The sequence below is a fragment of the Apodemus sylvaticus genome, chromosome 4 (assembly GCF_947179515.1).
Source record: "Apodemus sylvaticus chromosome 4, mApoSyl1.1, whole genome shotgun sequence".
In the NCBI taxonomy this organism is placed as follows: Eukaryota; Metazoa; Chordata; class Mammalia; order Rodentia; family Muridae; genus Apodemus; species Apodemus sylvaticus.
The window spans coordinates 53,968,445-53,990,997 of NC_067475.1; the positions used below are offsets into that span (position 1 = coordinate 53,968,445).

At 40.7% G+C, this 22,553-nt stretch overlaps 1 protein-coding gene across 2 annotated transcripts in view; it reads right to left on the reverse strand.

The window, feature by feature from the left end:
• Vav3 (vav guanine nucleotide exchange factor 3) overlaps positions 1-22,553 on the reverse strand; it is a 353,521-nt gene that overhangs the window by 162,915 nt on the left and 168,053 nt on the right. For both annotated transcript variants that reach the window (XM_052179412.1, XM_052179410.1), the window contains exons 4-11: positions 22,369-22,434; positions 17,732-17,840; positions 15,637-15,729; positions 12,450-12,518; positions 10,305-10,408; positions 8,379-8,478; positions 4,099-4,194; positions 724-792 (exon numbers count right to left, since the gene is read on the reverse strand). In XM_052179412.1, the coding sequence (XP_052035372.1) occupies positions 724-792; positions 4,099-4,194; positions 8,379-8,478; positions 10,305-10,408; positions 12,450-12,518; positions 15,637-15,729; positions 17,732-17,840; positions 22,369-22,434 (706 nt within the window). The remainder of the gene's footprint in view (positions 1-723; positions 793-4,098; positions 4,195-8,378; positions 8,479-10,304; positions 10,409-12,449; positions 12,519-15,636; positions 15,730-17,731; positions 17,841-22,368; positions 22,435-22,553) is intronic.

Here is a 22,553-nt window from a genome sequence, read left to right on the forward strand (position 1 = left end):
GCTAAAACTGGTCCAGAGCAGTTAACTAACTACCATGCCCTGTCACTTCCTTTCAAAAGCAAATACTTGATTCTGTTTCAGTTACAGCTCAGAGTCAAGTTAACAAAGCCTAATTTAGAATTTGTGCTTTTAGACTCTCCCCGACTAGACCGCATCTGCTTCCATCTATCGGTTTCTTGACTTTCAGGTTTAACTAGAAACAAAAACTCAAAGTGAAATCCCCCTGTACAGAATCCACCAAGGGCAACCTGACCAAGGATTGGTCTTCGGAAAATGAACCACAATGGCGGTCCTCAGGTTCTCTGCTTATTCAAGCCAACAGTTATATGCAAAACAAGGAGAAGACTGGAACAAAGTCATCATATGCAGTTATTCCTGGAGGCTAAAAAGTGAGCAAACTATGCGAGAGCAGTTTTAGCATCCCTCTTGGAATTATGGCCCTTCTGTCTGGCACTAAAGCCCATATAAGAATTCCATTTCTGAGGCTGCTGCGGGAAGAGAGGCACAGCTTGAGTCCAGTCTAGGTTACATGGCGAATACCAGGAAGTCCCAGCCTCACACAAGCAGGCAATAACAACATAACGAATATCTTTTTCAGCAAATCAGTTAGCTTGCCTCACCAATAACAAGAGTGAATGCTAACGGGTCACATCAGTGTTTGGATCCCACTGTTTCTAGGCAGCAGTACAGGACACCAGCCAGTTCCCACTACAGTGGCCTCACCTTCATTGCATCCAGAGCCAGCTTCAGGTTCGCCTTCTCCATAGGGTCATGGGTGTGTTTGACCAGCTCCTGTGTGGAAGACACGGGTTAGCAATGCTTGCCCTAAATCCAAAACTAACACGGAAACAACAAACAAACAAAACATTTTAAAGACACTAATATCAGTCTCTCCCCAGTGTGATAATTTTCATGTTGTGGACTCTTTTTTTTTTCCCAGCTGAACTCTACCCTCACCATTATAAGCATGCTGTTTCCTGGATGTCATGCTGACGGCCTGAGCTCTAGATGAATGGATATTTTCTATTCCCCTCTCACACACCACCTCTCTAAGACTGTTTATCCTAATCCCACATCTCCATTTCAAGAACAAGGGGATGCCTTGTGAGTTACTGCTGTTACTATTTTGCTTATAAATCCTAATTTTCTGCATAATTTTTGGTCTCCCATGGCTTCCTTTCTCTTTAGAGGGTTGTTCTCGCCCACACAATCACCCTTTTATTATTGTTTTGCATAGTCTCCAAATCACAGCTACTGTCACGTCAACTGTCACGTAATGAGGCTATCACTCTGCAGTTTATCTGTTCAACCCAGATATCATACACAATACCAGACACACATGTCCAACTAAATAACAGCCTCACAGGTACCCCTAAATTTAATACGTCCCAAACATACTCCATCCTCTCCCAGAACGAGGTGGTGACTGATGGTGCTTGATTAAATGGCAACGTTTCCATTGGTGTAACAGCTGAAGCAGGAACCTGAATGGTGTCCCAGGCTCTGACCGCCCCTTCTCTTCCCTATGCCTCACTGATATTATTGATCCTGCCCTGAGGAACATGGTCCTGGTGGTTACCTAACACCAGCTCCTTGACATTTTTCCAAACAGGTTATTCTTGAGTGCTTCCAACTAGACTTTAGACCTAGAGTCTCTCTAGGTATCTGTCCATGCTTCTGAGAGCCAGCAGGTTTCTACACTCTGAAGTCAGATCTTGTCTGTAGCCTGGTTAGACTTTTGTTAAGTCCCCAATGCCTCAGCTGTAACCTAGAACCTCGTGGTAGTCACACCCTGGGACTGGGCTCTGCAAATTTCACTTAATCCCTTTTTCTCAACTTCCACCCTGCCTACTTTCTATCCACATGTAAGTAATCTATAGTTCTCAAAGGCATTTGCATGTAACACATAGGGCATGATGGTTTTTATAGTTCCTCCTCATGTTCACTTGGCAAACTAATACTAATCTTTCAAAGCCCAGTTAGCAAATCACCCCTCTAAGAAGAGAAGAGGAAGCCTCCAGTCAGGTATCCAGCAAACTGAGGCATAGTGACTGAGGTCTTTGTGGGCCTTCTGTGTACCCATCACATTGAGTTATATGTCAAGGGTGAAGATTGCTGGGGTGGGTCCTGTCATACAATCAATACCTTCCTAACACGGTTTGATGTGTACACACACACACACACACACACACACACCTTCAAAATTCCCTAAAGTCCCCAGCCCTGACACTGATTCCTGTTACAAACAGGTCTTGCAAAAAGAAGAAACTGCCAAGTATAAAAATCCACCAAAATTTTATTTTTATTCTCACTTTGTTAAACAAACTAGTAAGTCACTTTTAAAGTTTCCAAACCTCCCTCTATAAAACACTTTGATTTTTTAATTTATTCTCTCACACATTACATCCTGACTACAGTTTCTCCTCCCTTCTCTCTTCCAATGCCTCAGCACAAAGTCCACCCACACACCACCCCCATCCACTTCTTTTCGCCTCAGAAAAGGCCTGCCCCACCCCATGGATATCAGCCAAATGTGGCACATCAAGTTACAGTAAGGCATAGCACCTTGCCTTGTATTTAGGCTGCATGAGGCAACCCAGCAGAGGGAAACAGTCCCCAAGGCAAGCAAGAGTCAGAGACACCCCAACTCCCTCTGTTAGGAATCCCACAAGAAGACCAAGCTTCACTACTGTAACCTATACAGAGGACCTAGGTCAGGCCCATGCAGGCACCCTGGCTGTCAGAAATATTTTAAATATTATATCAGTGTCCTCAGATCAGCCAGCATCCAGAAGAGACTTCCTTTAGAAATCATGAAAGTGCACTAGTAAGGGGAAACACTGAAAACTGATAATCTGTCTAGACACCAGACAAGTACTCTAAAATACTTTAAAAATTAAAAAAAAAAACTCTAAAATTTGTATCTACATGTAGTACCAAAAAACAGAGCTTCCCATTTAAAAAAAAAATCATTGTAGAATTACTTGTAGCCTTGAAATCTAAAATACAAAACAACAGAAGAGAAAAAAAAAAACAGCTAAGTCAGGAGTTTCAAAAACATATTGTATTTCTTAGTTTTTGAGTCTGCATGAAATCTTACAGGGACCCAAAGAGTCTTTCTCTTGATCTGAACCTTCTAAATTCTTCAGTCGGAGCTTCGCTATATCAGAGAAACAAAACAAATTATTATCTTATTTTGGCCCTGCTTTTAGCTCCGCGAAGCCTTGAAAGATGATTGCCTGAGTTGCCCCTGATTATTTTTTCATAAAATCCAATTTGATTAAGTTGCTTTGAGTTTAGGTTTCATGAATGTTTTAATGCATTTTTTAAAGAAATAATCAGGGTTTGAATTTTTCTGATTTCTCAGTAGAACCAAAATAGAAATGACTGAATAATTGCATGGCTACAGTTCAAGAAATTTAATATACAAGATGTACAAAGCACAGAAGACTCAAAATTCTATTTCACGTACAGGTAGTAGATCTTTTTAAAATGACATTCCAAAAGCATCAGCCGGGTTCGCAGACTAATACAATAAGACATTTCTTTGGAGCAGAACTAATGAGCCTCCTGGTATAGCTATCAAATTAAATTTATAAGACTCTCCACCCTCATTAGAGGACTAACCGTGGAAACCATAAACTTTGTGGGTTATAGTAAGAATCTCCTCACAATAGATGCTGTCTTATTACATTTAGTGCAGTGAAAAAGCAATACAGTATTCTCTTAATTATTGTGATAAGGCGGACAGTCTAACGAGGGTAATCTGGCAACACTCAGGTTCATTGACTCACTAGCAAAGGATTATTGCTAACTCCAAAAGATGCCATTGAAGACATATTTTACTAGTATCTGTTTCATCCTTTGTTTTTTCCTATCCTTTATGAAGAACACAAAATGTGTCTTTTTAGTAAACACAGAATTATTTTATTTATTTTTTATTTGCTTAATTTTATTAAAAGGAAAATAAAACACTTAGCTGACCTGGTCATCTCACACTTAGCTCTAATAATATGGAGACTCTGTGAGGGGCTGCTGCCCATCAGTGCTCTGTGGGAGGAACAACCCTGTACAGTAGGGTGTTGTTAACGTACAGACCTGAAGGAGGAGGTGATACTTCAGCACACGCTGCATAGGAACCACCAGCAAATCGCGCAGAGTAAATTTCCCATTATTGGCTCTTTTTGAACATTCCTGAGGCAATGGATTTCAAACTTTCATTAGTTTACTCGAAGGAAGTCAGAAAATACTGAAATGCAAAGCCTAAAAGTTGAATCCTTATTATGTTTGCTCCTTTCCATAGCAATTAAAGTCTCTGCAGTTTTTTAAAAGCATGTCTTATAGTATTTCAAATCATAAGATGAATTATGACTGAAGATCATCTTTATAGCACATCATCCAATCCCTCCCAAGTCTTCCTTTAGAGTTCTCCTCCCACATTCCCCCAGGCTAATGAGTCAGATAGCCCAGGCCCGATTCATTAAGTCTTATAGGCTCATCTAGCCTCATGCTCTGGCCACATCCATCTCTCCAACACTCTTTCCAGTCTCCAGAAACACAAAAAACAAACAAACAAAAAAAAACAAAACACCATATCCTTTCCAGAGCATTCTACTGGGCTTGAGGAAGAATTCCAGTCAACATCATTTTCTTTATCTCTTCTTCCTTCTCTCCCTCCTTGCCTCTTTTGGTCTGTGTATAAGTAAACTTGTGGCCACTTAATTATCATTGTAAAGAATATCTGCCCCAATATAACCTTTGAACTAAAGACACGCCCCTTAAACCTCTTTTTTTTTAAAAAAAAGGCAACATTTTGTTTGCTTATAAATCTTATTCTACCTAAATCAAATGGAATATTTGGCTGACTACGTTAAAATATAAACCTGTTACCATAACTAATATTTAAACCCTCATACTTTATATGCTTAATCTTCTTTTTTTAAAGATACTTTAAGCTAGGTATGGTGGTGCCTGTCTATAAGTCTATCACCCAAGAGCCTAAGGCAGAAGGATTGACCTAAGTTTGAGGCTATCCAGTAAACCTTGTCAGGAATAAACAAACAAAAATGCACTTTAAAATAATATTGACTTCTTCGCTTTTGAATAATTTGAATATGAAGTATTAAAATATGAATCCTTGGCTGTGTGACTTAGGCAAGTCACTGTTACCTAGGTATACCTATAAAGAATGTTTTTTTGATTAAGTAATTTGAAGTAGGAAGACTTAGCTTTAGTCCTGATCCAGGTGGTAAGGCCACCTCCAATCTAGGCCACCCCTGTGATGAAAGCCGATATAAAGGATATGGAAGAAGGAAGCTTTTTCTCTTTGCCTGATTGCCCTGTCTTACTACTCCATTGCTTCACTGGAATTATAGCCTACTTTGGGATTTGAGCATATAATGAAGACCAACTGAGACATCTATCTCCACAGATAAAACAACTACTGGATTCGTGGGCTTTCCACTGGTAGACAGCTGCCATTGGACTAGCTGGACCGCCATCTGTAAGCCACTTTAATAATCCCCTTTCTATCCAGGTTTCTAGATAGGTTCTAGAGAAACCTGACTAACAAAGAGTTTAGTACCAGGAGTGTGATATAGATTCAGTCTATCAATTCTGTTCCTCTAGAGAACCCTGACTGAAACATACCAACAGTGATAATCCAAAAGATGCCAAAATGTCAAAGAACACTGCTAAGGGGGAGATAAACCCCCTTAATTACGGAAGTTCACTGGGGAGATAACTGTTTCAATAGCGTCTGTTTATGTACATAGATGAGCATGCGTGTGGATGCCAGAAGACAACTTCAGGTGTTGTCTCTCTGGAACATTCATCCTGTTTTTCTAGGTCTCTCACTGGCCTGGCCCTGAGCCAGTGGCTATACCCGCTGGCCAGCAAATCGCAGGGATAGATGGGAATCTTCTCACTTTCACCTCCCAGAAATGCGGCCATAATCATGTATGATCACATCAGCTTTTTGATGTCGGTTCTGGAGATTGACCTGAGGTCCTCATGCTTGCATAGAAAACTCTGTAATGACTGTCTTATCTCCCCAGTCTGTGAGTTCAACTGATTTCCGGCATGCACAGATTACAGACCATGAGATTCAACTAGGAGATTAAATTATCACTATAATGACCGGGTCTTTTCTCTCCCTTGCATTTTAAGCTCCTTCGGATTGCAGAATCCTTGAACTCTGTAGTCCATTGGAATGTAGGCCATTCCAGCTCATTTAAAGTTATTGTGGGGAAAATCAGATGGTTGACGTTCCAATTTCAGGGGATAAAAAATGTTATCATCATCAGTTACACTGCAGCTGGAGACTCTGCAAATTTTTACCATTGAAAGTAAGTAAGGGGCACAAATAATTCTTCTGAAATAATCCACCACACACTTGGCCTAAACTCAATCCTAATCAAGAGGACTATCACTGAGTTTAAGCTCAGAGTCACCAGAAAAGATAGTCTCTTACCTAATGCCCTACAGTATCATGATTCCAAAGCAGAAAAGACTATATACATAGACTCACACATAAGAAAAATAAAAGCAACCAGAAAAGGAAAAGCAAAAAAAAAAAAAAAAAGCACCAAAGAAAGAAAATGGAAAGGACAGGCATTGAGTACGACAGCTCTCCCAGCATCCTGCTGGGCGCCCGTGTTCACTTTCTCATTAAATTCTCCCAAGTCAGGCCCTGTTCAGAAGCAGGACATCTGAGCCAGCGAGAGGTACCATGCTGAGTTTCAGCCTCACCCTCGCAGCCTTTTCAACTCAGCCTGAGGTCTCTTCTCTCCCAAGTCTGGCAGAAAATGGACAGACTGTACTGTCCTGGTGTGCGTGTTCTCTGCAGAGCTCTGACATTGATCCTGAGAGAAGTGTGGTCGTTCTACAGGGCTGAGAACCATAGAGGTCTGACCGATAGCCTGCTGGCTGCACTCTCAAACCACAGTTTTATACCTTCATTTAAGGAGAAAGAAAGCTGCTTTAACTACTGTTCTGCTCTGGACTAATAACATGAGCTGTAAAGTTTTATTTTATCATCATATCTAATTTGAGTCAAGGTAGCTTAGACCTCTACACTTATGAGGAGCATTAACCCTTGGTGCTAATGATACTTTAAGGACATCATTTAGTGGTGACTAAACTGTCTCTAGATATAAGGTCACCATCATCAAGGGACACTATAAAATACTCGGTGCCCTTCTATTGTGCAAGCCTCCTAAGCAATAATGTGCCTCTGTGGGAGACAGAAGTGATGAAATCATGCCTGCTGTACCAAAACAAGGAAGCGCTATGACTTGAAAGGCTTTCTCCTCTTTTCCATTATCTGACTTCAAGGATGAACTAAACAAAGAAAAAGAGAAAGGAGATATTGAAGAAGCAACAAAAAATATCCCTAAGTTGCTAATTCATTTATATACCCAGCATTTTCAGAAGTTCTTTAAATATCTAAATGCTTATGGATTATAATTAATACACAGAAATGATGACTTTGGGAGACAGATGGGGTTGAGACAGGGTCTTGAGATACACATACACACACACACACACACATATACATTACATAACTATCTATAGATAAACAGATGATGTGGGGGGGGTGTATCTGCGTGTGTCTGGGTGTATCTGTGTCTGGGTGTGGACCAGGCTAACCTCAAACTTGCAATCCTCCTGCCCAGGCCCTGTAAGTGCTGGAATTGTAGATGTGTATCAGCATTCTTACCTCCCAAACCATAATTTATCATAAACCTACATCTTTCCATCTCTTCCAATGACAGGACTGCTCCAAGTTACTCAGAGAGCCTCCTTAAACTCACATAGCACTTTGGGCTGTTTTTACATTTGTATCTGTCTGTCTATTCTTCTTTCTTATGTACAATATCAATACATTGTATTCCTGTGCAAATGTCTCATGCTGTGTAAACACTTGAAACACGTGCACGCGCGCTCGCGCACACACACACACACACACACACACACACACAGAGAGAAAGAGAGAGAGAGAGACAGACAGACAGACATACAGACAGACAGAGGCAGAGAGAACCCTATCTATCCTGTACCTTTCATTACCTAGGTGACCCGAGGTAAGTTATCCATGATATCCCCTGCACCCAGTCTTTTCGGCTATTGAATGAAAGAGTTACCAGAATACAAACCACAGTAAAGGGGACCTAAGGAGATAATGTGTGTAAACCCACTTCACAAAGTTAGATCTGCTCCTGCTACAATTACCACCATAGTTCTTACTAACATGGCTATCTTTTGAAATATTTTATAAAAACTGGAATGAGTCATGTTTGGCACGTATGAGGAAATGTGCTGTTACATTCTTGAGGTAATCTTTAGGCATTAAAAAAATAATAAAAAGGAACAGGCACCTCTAATTTCAGTTTGACATCTTCTTTTGTCTTAGAGATGTAGTCTAGGTTAGAGATGGCTGTCTCCACTCCACTGCAGTACTGTCCATAAATAACCAATCTGAAAGGAAGAAGATAAACCTGTAAGGCTGAAAGAAACAAGCAGAGGGAGAAAGAGGAAATGCCCATCTCTAAAAGCCATAGTCAGGGATACTAAGGCACTAGTGGGGTTTTTAAGATTTATTTAATATGATATGTGTGTGTGTGTGTTTGTGTGTTTGTGTGTGTGTGTGTGTGTGTGTACTCATCCACATAGATGCTGGGATCCCAGGAACTGAACTTGCTGGCCGCAGTAATGTGGTTTGTTGGGAAGTAAACCTGGGTCCTCTGAGAAGGCATCAAGTGGTCCCCATGCTGAAGCATTCTCTCCAGCCCCAAGACTCTTCCTAGCACACACTACATGCAAACTGAGCCCCTCACATTGACAACAGCAAAAAGACTATTGTGGTTGCAAATAGGAGTAAGATTGATCCCATGTATGTTTTATGCAAGACAGATTTTACAGTAGGGCTTAATGACTGCTAATGTTATTTGAATATATATATATATACATATATATATGTATATATATATGTATATATATATATATATCAATTTTTTAAATTAAAAAATTCTTTAAGCTTTATTGGAGATAAACTTTTTACTGTTTACTAATCCTCAAGACAGTTATATTTTCTACTACAATTTTATTATAATCACCAGGACTCCACTCATTAATAAATCTACTCCTTTCTGCATTTAATTAAGGAACATACATCATCTGAGAAGTGGGAAGAGAGGCCCGAGCCCCTTAGATGGAAGACAACTCACACAGCACGAGCCTGAAGCCACTCAGCAAGGACATCTCTACATTACAGATATTCTGCAAAGAGACTATTAGCTTTTTGTTCCTTTTATCTCTCCACTGGCTAAAAGTCCTAATAAACTGTTAATATTTATCTAAGAGTTGACACAAAGCAATTCATTAGCTACTTCTTAGTGCTAGGAATTATGTTGCTTGATTTAAAATGAGAGAACAGTATATCTTAGGCTAAAAAAAAATAAATTCCATGTTAAAGGAAAGGTAGATTGGTCTCTCAGTCTGCCTGTCTGTCTGTCTGTCTGTCTGTCTCTCTCTGTAGTTGTATTCGTTTTCATGCTTCTATATGTATCCATGTGTATATATGCGTGTATAAATGTATTTGTGTGTATATGTGTATTTATGTATATACATGTATATGTACATTTGTGTCTATGTGTGTGTGTGCATTTGTGTGCATCTATATGTGTGTGTATCTATATATGTATATGTGCATGTATATATGCATTTGCATTGTGCTTGTGTTATGAGTGTTTGTGTCTCTATTTGTGTTTAAGTGTGCATTTGTGTCTATCTGTGTCTATGTTTGTATGTGTGCATTTGGGTGTGTTTGTGTATGTGTCTTATTGGTGTGGAGCTCTGCCATGCAAAAAATCTAAATGCTATACTGAGTATACATTTAAAACTTTTATTTTGCATGTATAAGTATTTGTTTACATGTATATATGTTTACCACATATATATTAGGTCCCTAGAAGCCATCGAGGACATTAGATCACCTGTACCTAGAGGTAAAGATAGCTGTAAGCTGACATGTGAGGACTGCAAAATGAACTTCTACAAGAGCAGCCAGCACTCTGATCTCCTGGACATCTCTCCAACCTATTATTATCGCTATCATCATCATCATCATCATCATCATTAACATATAAAGCTCAAGTTGCTTTCCTGAGATGAAATGTACTATGTTCAAATTTCTGTCTGGAACTATTTTAATAAACAAAAGAAATACATATTTCTATTTTTAAATATAATATTCACTCTAATTCCAAAACAATACCCACATATGTTTAAATGTAAAAAGATACCTTTCCTTGTAGTTAATAAAAACTTGATACAAGTTCTGGTCATCTTTATTTACAATGGAATCATGAATCTCTTGCATTAAGCTCCGATGAACTTTTACAAGGTCCTTAGAAAAGAAAACATTGTTAAAGAAAAGCAGGGACAAAGATGGAACAGAGACTGTTTTGTCAGACTGGCCAACCAATAACTGGCACAACTTGAGACCCAAGCCATGGGTATGCACCAATCCCTGACACTATTAATGATAATACATTATGCTTGCAGACAGGAGCCTAGCACAACTGTCTGCTGAGAGGCTCCACCAGCAGCCTACTGAGACAGATGCAGAGACCCACAGCCAAACCATGGACAGAGCTTGGGAGTCTTATAAAAGACTTGTAGGAAGGATTGAATGTACCAAAGGAGATACAAAATCCCAGAAAGACCTACAGAGTCAACTAACCTGGACCCTTGGGTATCTCAGAGACTGAACCACAAATCAAAGAGCATACACAGGCTGGACCTAGGTTCCCCACACATATGCAGCATATGTGCAACTTGGTCTTCATGTGGGTCTCCCAACAACTGGAGCAGGGGCTGTCTCTAAAGTTGTTGCCTATCCTGTTCCTCTAACTGGGCTGGGAGAGGATGCACCTAACCCTACAGAGACTTAATGTACTAGGGTGGTGGGATAGCGGGTGGCAGGGGTCCTTCACCCTTTCAGAGGAGAAGGGGAGAGATATATGGTGGTGGGGACTGTGTGAAGAGGGAACGGGAAAGGGAAGGCATAGAATGGGAAGCAAAGTGGATAAATAAATTAATGGAAGAAAAGAAAAGTGGGAATCAAAAACAAAAAGCACATCCCACAAACAGCTCCCACTGTGGTCAGACTTGTCACCCTGAGAGGAGAAGCATAAGGGGTGGAGGGAGGGGGGAGAAGAAGAGAGTGCAAGAGAGGAGGAAGCAGAGAGGAAGGAGAAAGATGTGGGCATGGGAAAGAGCAACTTCAGATAGGACTAGTCATATCTGTGCCCAGTGAAAACAGAAATTATCCTACTTGCTATCATAGGTCAATGTATTCTTTGAATAAAAACACAGATGTTTAATCTTATAATCACTGCAAAATTTGTAAATAAAACTAATCAAGTGCTTACTGTTTTATTGATGGACTAAAATAATGAGTCGTGTCCTTGGGACACAGAGATGCAGATCTGTACTTGGGTCAATTAGCCGCATCCTAGTGCTAGGCTAACAACAGTCAGACCAAATTACTTAAAACCAGACAACTAATGACACAAATATATAGCACATAAATTGTGCTAGACAGTTTATGGTAGCAACTCAAAAGTTTGAATTTCATTTTTTATTCTGGCAAACAAGTCATTTTCAGCAGCCAGGAGTGTGTGTCACAGAGGGGGAATGAAGAAATCTGAATTGAGGTACTAATGCCCTTTATCTCTTCTTATGTACCTGGGAGCACACAGAAACGTGACAGTAAGCTTGTTCGTTGTAGGCTGAAACTTGAAGATGAATATGTCATCTCTAGTATTTTGCTGGATTAAAGCCATAAGAAGTAGGGGCTGTCAAATAAGGTGAGTTAGCATACGTTGGGGTTTCAGGGTTCCTACTTACTAAAATGTGCAAGTTTGGGTTTTTAGTGTTACATCTCCAATTTCTATTGTGAGTATTTTCTTTCAGTTATAAAACAATAAGAAAGAAGAGGAGGAGGAAGGAAGAGAAGGAGGAAGAGGAAGAGGGAGGAAATGGTGAGTACAAAATATAAGTTGAGGTTGGTGCAACCAGAAGTCGTTGATCTGCCAATGGGCAGAGGCCATGACAGAGGAACTAAGAGAGGTAAATGACATTCCAGAGGCTGTACCAGGGAAGAGTGAACCAGACAGGCAGTTAATTAATTGAGAGCACTGCTGTATAACCAGGCATAGCTAATGCATGAATCTCAGGTGTTCATTTCTGCACAACATGTATTCTTAACTGACCTTGAGTTAAAGATACAATGTCAGTTTTTCAAAAGAGCAAGGATACAACTTGGGAAGCAAATTAAAAAAATCATAGAAAACCCAAAGACGGTGCTAAAGTAAGCATCAGCAGCGCACTAAAACCATGAAGACTTTCTAGAAGCACACTTGACCTGCCACAACTTTACTTACAGGAATGTTGATAAATACTGAATCAAATTCCGCCGCTGTCAGAAATCTTTTCAATGGTGCCATGAAATACTACCGGGAGAGAAGAGAAAAGTCACTTCAATGAAACATAACTTTGCCCAATCTATATAATGATTTTAGCAACCAGTATTTTTATTAAAAGAGTTACTTATTAGCATTACAAACACAAATAGTAGGTATTGTTTTCTCTATATTAAAAACTTTGCATTGAACAGCTACATAGACATAAATAGGGGCTGAAGAGATGGCCAAAGCTTGCCTCCCAAGCATGAAAATTTGCATTCAGATTCCCAGAACCCAGGACAAAGCTGGGCAGGTGTAACAGCCACCTATATATAATCCCAGCCCTTGGAAAGCAGAGTCTCAGATTCTTGGAGCAAGAAGACAGCTAGGCTACGTGCAATTGGTCATCTTAGGCTTCAGCGAGATACCCTGGCCCAATAAAGAAAATATAAAATAACAGAGGAAGACACCTAATGTCACTTCACGCCTCCACTGACATGCATACAGACGTGCACATGACATGTGAATACACACACATGTGCATGCATACCATACACATATGTACATAAAGACAAGCTGGAACATTTAAATTATAAAATGAAATGCTTCTAAAAGTTGGAAAGGACACTGTTGACCAAGAAGGTAAACAGCGGCAATGTTCTGAAGATGTCTTTGAGAACGCATGTAGAGCATCCCTCCAATTCTCCAACACAGATGCTTGAGGTGTACAATCTACTACATACTTTTTGCACCATTTCGCACCAATTCTTGAGGCTTTAATATCAAACCGGTGCCTCTCTTTCATTGTCAGCACTCTCAGGGTCTGTACAGATGACCCACCTATGAACGTGGCCTGCCGGCGCCTTTATTTCCAATAATTGTGAGCTCAACTCTCAAATCTTGGGATTTTTCTCAAGGCATTGTCATTATCAACAGCTGTGCATGCTTCTCACACTAGTTTCACGAAGCCTTTTCCCTGAACCCTACATCTAGCCCATGAAGTTCATTTTTTTTTCAAGGAATTCTCTAACCCTACTGCGTCCAGTTTACCAAGTCTCACACTCTTCATGATCCTCCCTACCATGAAACATGGTCAAAATCAATCAATCTCTCTCTCTCTCTCTCTCTCTCTCTCTCTCTCTCTCTCTCTCTTCCCTCCTCCTCTTCCTCCTTCTTCTTCTACTCCTCCTTCTTCTACTATTTTTTCTTTTCTTTTTTTTTTTTTTGTGGTTTTCGAGACAGGGTTTCTCTGTGTAACCCTGGCTGTCCTGGAACTCACTCTGTAGACCAAGCTGGCCTCCAACTCAGAAATCCACCTGCCTCTGCCTCCCAAGTGCTGGGATTACAGGCGTGTGCCACCACCGCCAGGCCACTATTTTTTTTCTAGAAAAACAAACCTTTGCCTATATCTAGCTTGCCATATATTTCATAGATCCATAGACTATGGTGATAATATAATATTTAATAAGACCACGAGGTGCAATGGGATTCATAATGCCACATGGCCACACTGTTTTCCTAATCAATTAACTATTTCACTGTCCTAAGCAACCCTTCCATGTCTCCTCTTTTCCTATAGATAAAACAAACTTTTACCTGGTTCTCTTTTCCTAACCACAAAATATGGGAGTCACAAGGGTGGCCTCAAACCTACTCCCTAAAAGCATGCCTTTCCTAAAGTGACCTTATTTAGTACAACAGCCTAAGGACTCCATCTGTATACAAATCCAACTTTCCTATCAATGCAAGACTTTCATCTTTAACATCTGCCTCAATGCATCCCAGTGGAAGGGAACACAAGTGTAACATGCCCAACAGGTTCATGACTCCATCTTGCAGCTGACTGCACCATTCATGCATCCGCACACAGGCCAAATTCTAGAACCCTTTGCCTACATCATCAAACTCTGTTGGGTCTAATTTGACAAATTATTTCCGAAGTCCGTCTCCACTAGATCTCCTTGAGTGCCACGACTTCCTGCCATCCTGATAATTATAATATCCTACTTTCCTCCTACCTCCCATTCTTGCTTCAGAAGAGCCCGAGCGCAGAGTTAGAGGCTTGAAAACCTTTCCTTCAAGTCTGCTCAAAGCTCTAGCTTTCATCCCGATATGACCTAGTAGTGCACCAGTTCTCTGAACTCTTTCTCAGTCTCCACACATTCTGTCCACCACCACACTGCACCACTGCTGTACCATGAAGCCTAAGGTGACGATTCCCTCATCAGATTTTCATAGCACACTCTCCCATCAGAAAGCCTTTCCCCTAGAACTCTCTTCACTAGGCCATAGACATGGCTTGTGCCCTCAACCTTCTCAACTGAAGAACTAAGCACCATGCTCTTACACAGAGGTCTTCTGCTAGCAGCCTTTATGTGGTATCTCGAACCCATGCCCATCAGCCTCTCATCCTCATTTTTCTTCAGGCAACTCTGCACAAAACTGGCATATTTATTTGTTTCCAGCCTAAATTTGGCAATGATGCAGAAAGTGCCAGAAGAACCTCCAGTCTTCCTGTCCTTGCCACTATAACATCCGTTCTTAGTGCCATTTCAATGTCAGGATAGCAATAAATAGTCGTATAATGTATAAATCTTCTTTGATATCTTTATTTTTCTTTGGGAGGCTTTTATTGAGACATAATTCATGTTTCTTACAACACAACTATTTAGTTTGCGATCCAATGGTTCTTAGCTGTTCAGAGCTATGCAGTCATCACCATCAATTTTAAGACTATTTATCACATAAAACATTCTGCAGACATTAGTGGACAATCTCTATTTCTCCTCTCAACCAACCTACCCTCCACAAGTACACATCTCTTCCCTAAATTCCAGGCAATTGCTTTTCTATGTGTAGTCTGTCTATACATTTGCCTATTCTGGGTATAAGTGTTTGAATATTCTTCCTATATAATATAAGCATGTATGCTTTAACTACTACTTCCTATCCCTACCACTCAAGGTCGTACTAATCTCAAATTCTACCAGCTACTTGTATGATTTCATTGTTTTTTATTGTACCGTGAGTCCATGTGGTATTTGATGAGCCTATCGTTCAGTGCAAATCTTAGAATATACATTAACATATGCACACTATAAAAGAAGCTGGTTTAGCACACAGATCATGCAAGGCAACCCTGGAGCTTTGAGACCTGATGACTTACTTTTTCTATTGACTCCAGTGTTTCTGTGTATTTTTCTTCTGTCTGCCTAATTTCTGCTAGGCAACAACTCCGTATATCATTTTCTTGTGATTTCTGCAGACAGAAAGGTAAAATTAAAACTATTTAGTTGAGTTCATATAACAGTTTATCTAGGAAAAGATTAAAATCTGATTCCCTTACACTTTCCATCCTAACAAAACAACTAAAAGACACGCTTAGCTGCATTTGTGACATATTTTGTTGGAGTTTTTTTTCCAACACTGTAAATGAAAAGGTTTTAAGTGATTTAAATAAGCTTCTGAAATAGATATTCTGCTTAAATCAATGCATGTCTTTTATTCAAATGCTAATGAACACGGTAACAAATAGTCTAAGCATTTCCTTCATAGACAGCAGATTTCACATGAAGTGCACAAATGACTATAAAATAGCAACAGCTCAGTGGTAGGGTACAGGCCTAACATATCAGGCCAGAATATCAATCATCAATAACAGTTCATGCACACATGCACACATGCACGAGCGCGCACGCGCGCGCGCACACACACACACACACACACACATGTAAAAATCCATCAAATTCTGTTTTTACACAATACTTGGTTCTTTCATCGAGCGTTAAAATACAGCATAATGTTAAGGTCAGAGAAACACAGACAAAACAGAATTCAGCTCCAACAATGATTTTGTTATTAGCTTTATAACCATAAATAAGTTACTAAGTTTCTCTGTGACTCAGTTTTCACTTCTGTAAAATAGAATTACAGCATTAAGCCTAAGTAGTGCCAAGTGACAGAAGCCATGTAACAGAGTACTCTACAACTTGACAAGGGATCTATATTGTTATTGTTGTTAATTATAGCCCATAGCAACCACCTAGAGCTGTGAAGTGGGTGAAAGTGTCCTCTGGTGGGAGGAGACCCTGAAGATCTGCTACCACCAAAGCAGGTAATTACTATAGACACTGCAGGGGAAATGCATCTGAAAGCACATCTGGTGGTGCCAGGGTAGCCAGCCTCTCAGACATCAAGTTAAACCCGTGTCGATTATCTTTTCTATATATAGACTGAGTGACCTCCCCTATATAGACTGAGTGACCTCCCCTATATAGACTGAGTGACCTCCTACATAGACTGAGTGACCTCCCCTATAGACTGAGTGACCTCCCCAGTCCCTTATTACTAAAAGCCAGAGCACAGAAAGCTGAACCAACCCATGAAATCCCTGAAGAAGCTCAGTCACTTCCCAGCTCATGAAGAAATCTCTAGGACTAGAAAATATGCTAATAAGTGCCTAAGTGACTGACTTTTTAAATTTTCAAATGATAGATCAGAAGACTATTTGAAGCAGTTCTTTCTGGGTGTTCTAGATAGATGCATGACACAGGAGCTTTGAGAACATCCTAGTTATGCTAATATTTGAAGAGGTTAAAAAAAAAAAAAAGACATTGCCTTGTCCAGCCTTGACATGACGGTGCCTAGCATTAGCGCGTGCAGCTATGCCATGGTTGGCTGATATCCCTGCCTCCCCCCCCCACGCACCCCCCTGCTCTTTTCTGAGGGAAAACAAAGGAGCAGTGGGTCTGGATGAGAATAAAAATCAGGAGGGAGGGGAACTGCAGTCAGGGATGTAATGGATGAGATAAAAATAACAAAAGGAAAGAAGGGAAGAAGCAGAGTCACTTGTACCAAGAGCTACCGCCACTGACATAATATATTACATTTAAAATGGAAAATATGTATGCTTTGGAAAAGATGTGCTTTGACAATTAATTATAACTACAATTACATTCTCATGGTTTGCTGGCACTGTATCCCATTGCTACTCTGCCATTATTCAGTACTGGCCTCTAAGACTCAGTTTCCTCACTAATGAAGGAAAGGATTGGACCACAAAGTCTTATAAACTGGGGAACCAAAAGACAAACAAAAAAAGAATACATGTTTGCATCTACAAATAAGTTATAAGCAGCAACAAAGACTTTGTATTAAGGATCCCAACAGAAGTTAGTAATTATATTAATTAGCCTTCTAACTGATTGCCTTCCTAATAAACTACTCAGATTGCTTCATAAACAAATAAGCAAATGCCCTACAGGTTGCTGGACTTCCTCCGCCTTCATCAAGTCTTCATAGACTTCTCCGCCTTCATCCTCACCGTACACACAGTCATAGAGGTCTTCTTCATCCTCCACACGGGTTTCACTGAAACAAGGAATGCAGGATAAAGGCTGTGCTCTAGCACACAGAGGATGCTACACTGAGACACGTCCTACAGGCTTTGTTTCACCACAGACTGACTTTTCCCCATGGACTTTGGAAAACTGGAATTAGTAGTGACTGTCCAGAGGTTCCCATTACAACTCTGTCTCTTCGCATGATCCCAGTGACAAACAGTAGAATCCAGCAACTGGGTCAATGCTAATGAATACCTAACTGGCTATTTACTTGCAAGAGCTATAGTAATGATCATCTTGCAACTAGTCACAGCTCTAATTTTCATATGGATATGGTTTAGTATTTGATCTATGAAGAAAATGACAAAGTTGGAAGAGCAGAAAGTTCCCAGGTTTGTCTCAGGCAGAGCATAGTGCACAGCAGAGCCTTTATCAACAAGTTTGTTTTACACTGTGTATGTTGACAGCCTCATCGCTCTGCCTCCCGATTGCAGTATTCCACGGCCTCAGTTTCATTATGTTATTAAGGGCACAGTGTGGAGAGGGCACAGCTAAGGAATAGTTGACATAGTAGAAATCTGTTTGATAACAGCATCGGTTGCTGTAATGTTATTATAACCAATTCAGTTTCTTTCAGACCATGCTTCTAGAAGCCCATTTAGAAGATACATATACATCTTTCTATAATCAGACTGTCTTTATCTGTGTTAACTGCTTGCATTTTGTTTTTAAAGGGGGGATGGATACATAAATATCTAAAATATATTCTAAAGTTATTAAATACTGCATAGTAGTATGCAGTATTTGTTCTTTCGAGTCCCCCATCATCTCTTGGACACATGGCTGTCCCCAAGCCCCTCCTATGAAGCCATCGTCACGGTCAACCATGGAATTCCGTCCATTTCATGACTGCCACACTCTTCAATCTTCCCTCCATAACCAAAACTTCTATAAATGTCTTCTACTAACACAACCCAAAGAATGGCCTTAACCAGTCCAGAGATGTCACAATGAAACAGTAATCTCTCGGAAAAAGAAATTCAGCCCTTTAATACAGCCAGCCCTGAGCACCCCCCTTAGCCTGTGCTGGGTGAACGTTATAAATTGATAGGAACAAAAGTAAGAGCACTGTGACTGTGTCATTCTACAACTTGGAACATTTTTCAAAGCTTGTACAATCACAGGCTGTTTGTGTTTGTCATGAAAGATTATTTGGAGGCATTTGACAGAAGTGAACTGTCAAAACCCAGAGAAAAGGAAGGTTCTCAAGCTAAAGGAGAGAACTGAAGCTTGAGAAAACTGTGCCCTGAGAAAAATTCACTTCAGAAATCCTTGTCCACCCACCTACCCATCTGCTCATCCATCCAGCAGGTATTTATAAAGAATGGACTGAATTCCATGCTCTATAAGATTCAAGACGTATGGATCAAAAACTCTCCCACTGAGGATCTGTACCAATATGTAAAGTCAAATAAAGTGACAATCTGAGTTTGAATTCCCCGGAACCTGCATAAACCTTAGCATGTTTCCACATCTGTAATCCTGTGGTTCTACAGTAAGACTGGACCCAGAGACAAGAGAATCCCTGGACGTCTGTGGGCCAGCTAGCTACACTGTGTGCATAGTCTCAGATAATATAGAAGGCAAGGATGTTGTATGACCTCCAAACTCACACAATATAGGACCCACGCACCACACTCACACATGAATGCACATACACATCATGCATACACATCCTACACAACACTCAGACACATCATTTGGCTTGTATGGAGAACAGCCTGTAAACACATAGCTCTGTATATGTAACAAAGTAAATGAACATACTAAAGGAACAGGAAAGAGTGAAAATAACTAAAGAAAGTAAGGGAAGGTATCAAAGGGGTGTCATCGCTGAGCTGGACTAGGAATATGTAGACTGATTCAATACATGTCTGCTATAAAACATATAGTTTTTCTATCCTAATGCTGGTTCAAGACCAACCAGCATAGCACACACCCACATCAAATGAGGAGAGAGACAGTGCTCCTGACTAGGTACTAACACAAAGGTTAGCATCCCAAGAGCTTGGGAAAGCTGTGCTTGGCAACCCCTCGGGGCAGCATGCTGGACCACTGGAGGGCAGAGCGGAAACAAAACTGTAAAGAACACTGCACTTGGTGAGTCAACCTTAGCTGGGGTATCTAAGACCCAGCGGCTTTACAGAGAGAACATGGGAAGACTGCAGCCAGGGCATCAATGAGCCAAGCCACATTGACAGATCCGTGATTTCCATAGCAGGGCATTTGGTGGGCTCTGGATAGGACCCAGTGGGACAGTTGGATGGTCTGAGCACTCATTCCATTATGTTTCAGGAGAGGGTTGAGAAGGGAGTCTCTCTAGGCAGTCCAGGTGGTCCTGTGTCTGGACCTTTCGTGTAACTCATCAAAGGGCCGGGAAGTCAGCTGAGATCAGGATGGTGCTAACTAAAATAATCAAACGTAGGAAGAGGCTGGTTCTGGGCTCTGGCCAGAAGCCAAATGGACTTTGACATCCATCCCCTGACACTGTGAATTGAAGGCCTCCGTCTACCTGACACCTAATATTCCCTCAAACTAAATCTCACCTAACACTATCACTAGGAAGAACAAGGTGTTCAAAGGCTATACAAGAAAGTAATGGGCACCAGTGACCATCAATGGGGTCCAGCAGCCACACGGAACATTGAAAGGAACATTATCATAGCTCTACACAGATAATGTTCTTCCTGTGAATCTGATTACAAGACCAGTAACCATGCAGCTATTTTATAAAAGACCACTTCTAAATTAATCAGCATCCATCTTACTTAATGGTAGTGAGTTCTTGGAAGCAGTAAGAAACTGTCCTCAAAGGACATTTATGATTTCAAAGCTACTCCAAATGCCACATAAAATAGAAAAGGCTGCTGGCTGCCCATTGTCATGTCTGCGAGTTCCCAGAGCACTAAGTCACACATATCTGACTGCAGGACAGTGACTAAGAGCGTCTCACTCCAGAGTCTGAAGCATCTGGGCTCAAAGACTACTCTGTGTAATGTCATCTCTAACAAGTTAGTTTTGTGCACAAATTTGGGTTTCTTTCTATATAGATTCTAACAGTAAGAACTTAACACAGTAGTTACATGAGATGATGCACAGAACACGTTAGCACACACATGAGCACACAGCACACTCTCACTATTGAATGATCAGATAGCTCAACCCTAACACATAATGTCTAGCAGACAGTAGATGTCTAATGTTGTTTTGGCTTATTTAGATGCATACATCAGACACAGCAAAGTCACCTTTTCTTTTTCTCCTTTTTCATGTATAGGTGTATGGTATATAGTTGTATGTATGTGTATATGGTATGTTTGCGTGTGTGAGGGTGTAGGCATGTGACATATGTGTACAGGCAAGTGTGTACACGCGTATGCAGAGGCCTGGGATCTCCTTTGACTGCTCCCCCACCTTATTCATTGAGGCAGGGTCTCTCAATCAAACCCAGAGCTCAGCTATCTGATTAGTTCATCATCCAGCTTACTGTAGAGGAAGCTTCTGTCTCTGCTTCCTAAGGTTAGAATTACAGGCAAGCTGCTATGCCTAACCACCACCTCAAAGGGGTTCTGGGAACCCAAACTCAGATCCTTTTGCTTGCCCAGCTGCATGGACCACTGAGCTATCTCTCCAGCTCATCGCAGTTTAAAGCTCTAAGAATACAGACATGCACAAAGTTCCTGTGTCACTGCCTTGGAATGGAGACACAGGCAGTAAGTGTAGGGAGCCAACATTGTCCTATCCAGAAATAAAGACTCTAAAAACATAGTATAAGGTAAGGGTGTGGTGGCTATTTTGCCCTGTCTCTGAAGGGATGCCTAAGGAAGACTGGTGAGGGGCCAGTAATAAAGCAGTCAGTGCTGGACTGTGGGTTCTCACAGATTCCAGGAATTGCCCTTGGAGCGCAAGCCATCTCTTATAATTCTGTGCAAACACACCTGATCTATATCATAAGGTCTTTGAGGAGAGAGGATCATGCTTTATATCTATTCGTAATCTGCACAAGCCACTCAATCAGCAGAAGATAATCAGCTCAAAGACCTTCTGCCTCTCCTGACTATTAAACAATAGAACCCAGAGGGTCCTCTGCTTAGCATAAGCTCCGTCTACCGACGTTTACGTGAATAACTTCAGCTGCATCCATCTTTCCTGGTACTAAAACGCACATACTCTGTCCTGCAACTCCAGTAGTAAACTTTATTTCTTTTTTATTATTCCCTAATTGTGTAATTCCAGTTTTATCTGCGTCTGTATTATGCCTTTGGGAAACTTCAAGTTTTTACTTCTCTGCAATAACTTTTCTCTTCATGGGAACACAGCACAAGAACTAAAAGCCAGTTGAGGCATATTTCTTGTAAAACTTTCCATCATCATTTCAAGGACAGAAAATTCTTCTCCTGCCTCACTTTCACCCTGCCGAGAGCTTGTTATAGTTCACATCTACACTGAGTATAAATTGTGCAGTGGCTTAATTTTACTGAAAATGCCCCACATACTCTATTAAGTCAGGAAGGCCTTTGTAGATGTCTTCATCGATTACACTTTCTTCTGTGGGGAACGGCCTGGAAGGGAGGAAAAACATGGAAGGGTGAGCGTTCTGAATGAGCATTTACCTCAAATTAAATGGCAAAATTTGCTGCCATTCAAACAAGTCATCATATTTAATGATTTCAAGGGTTTC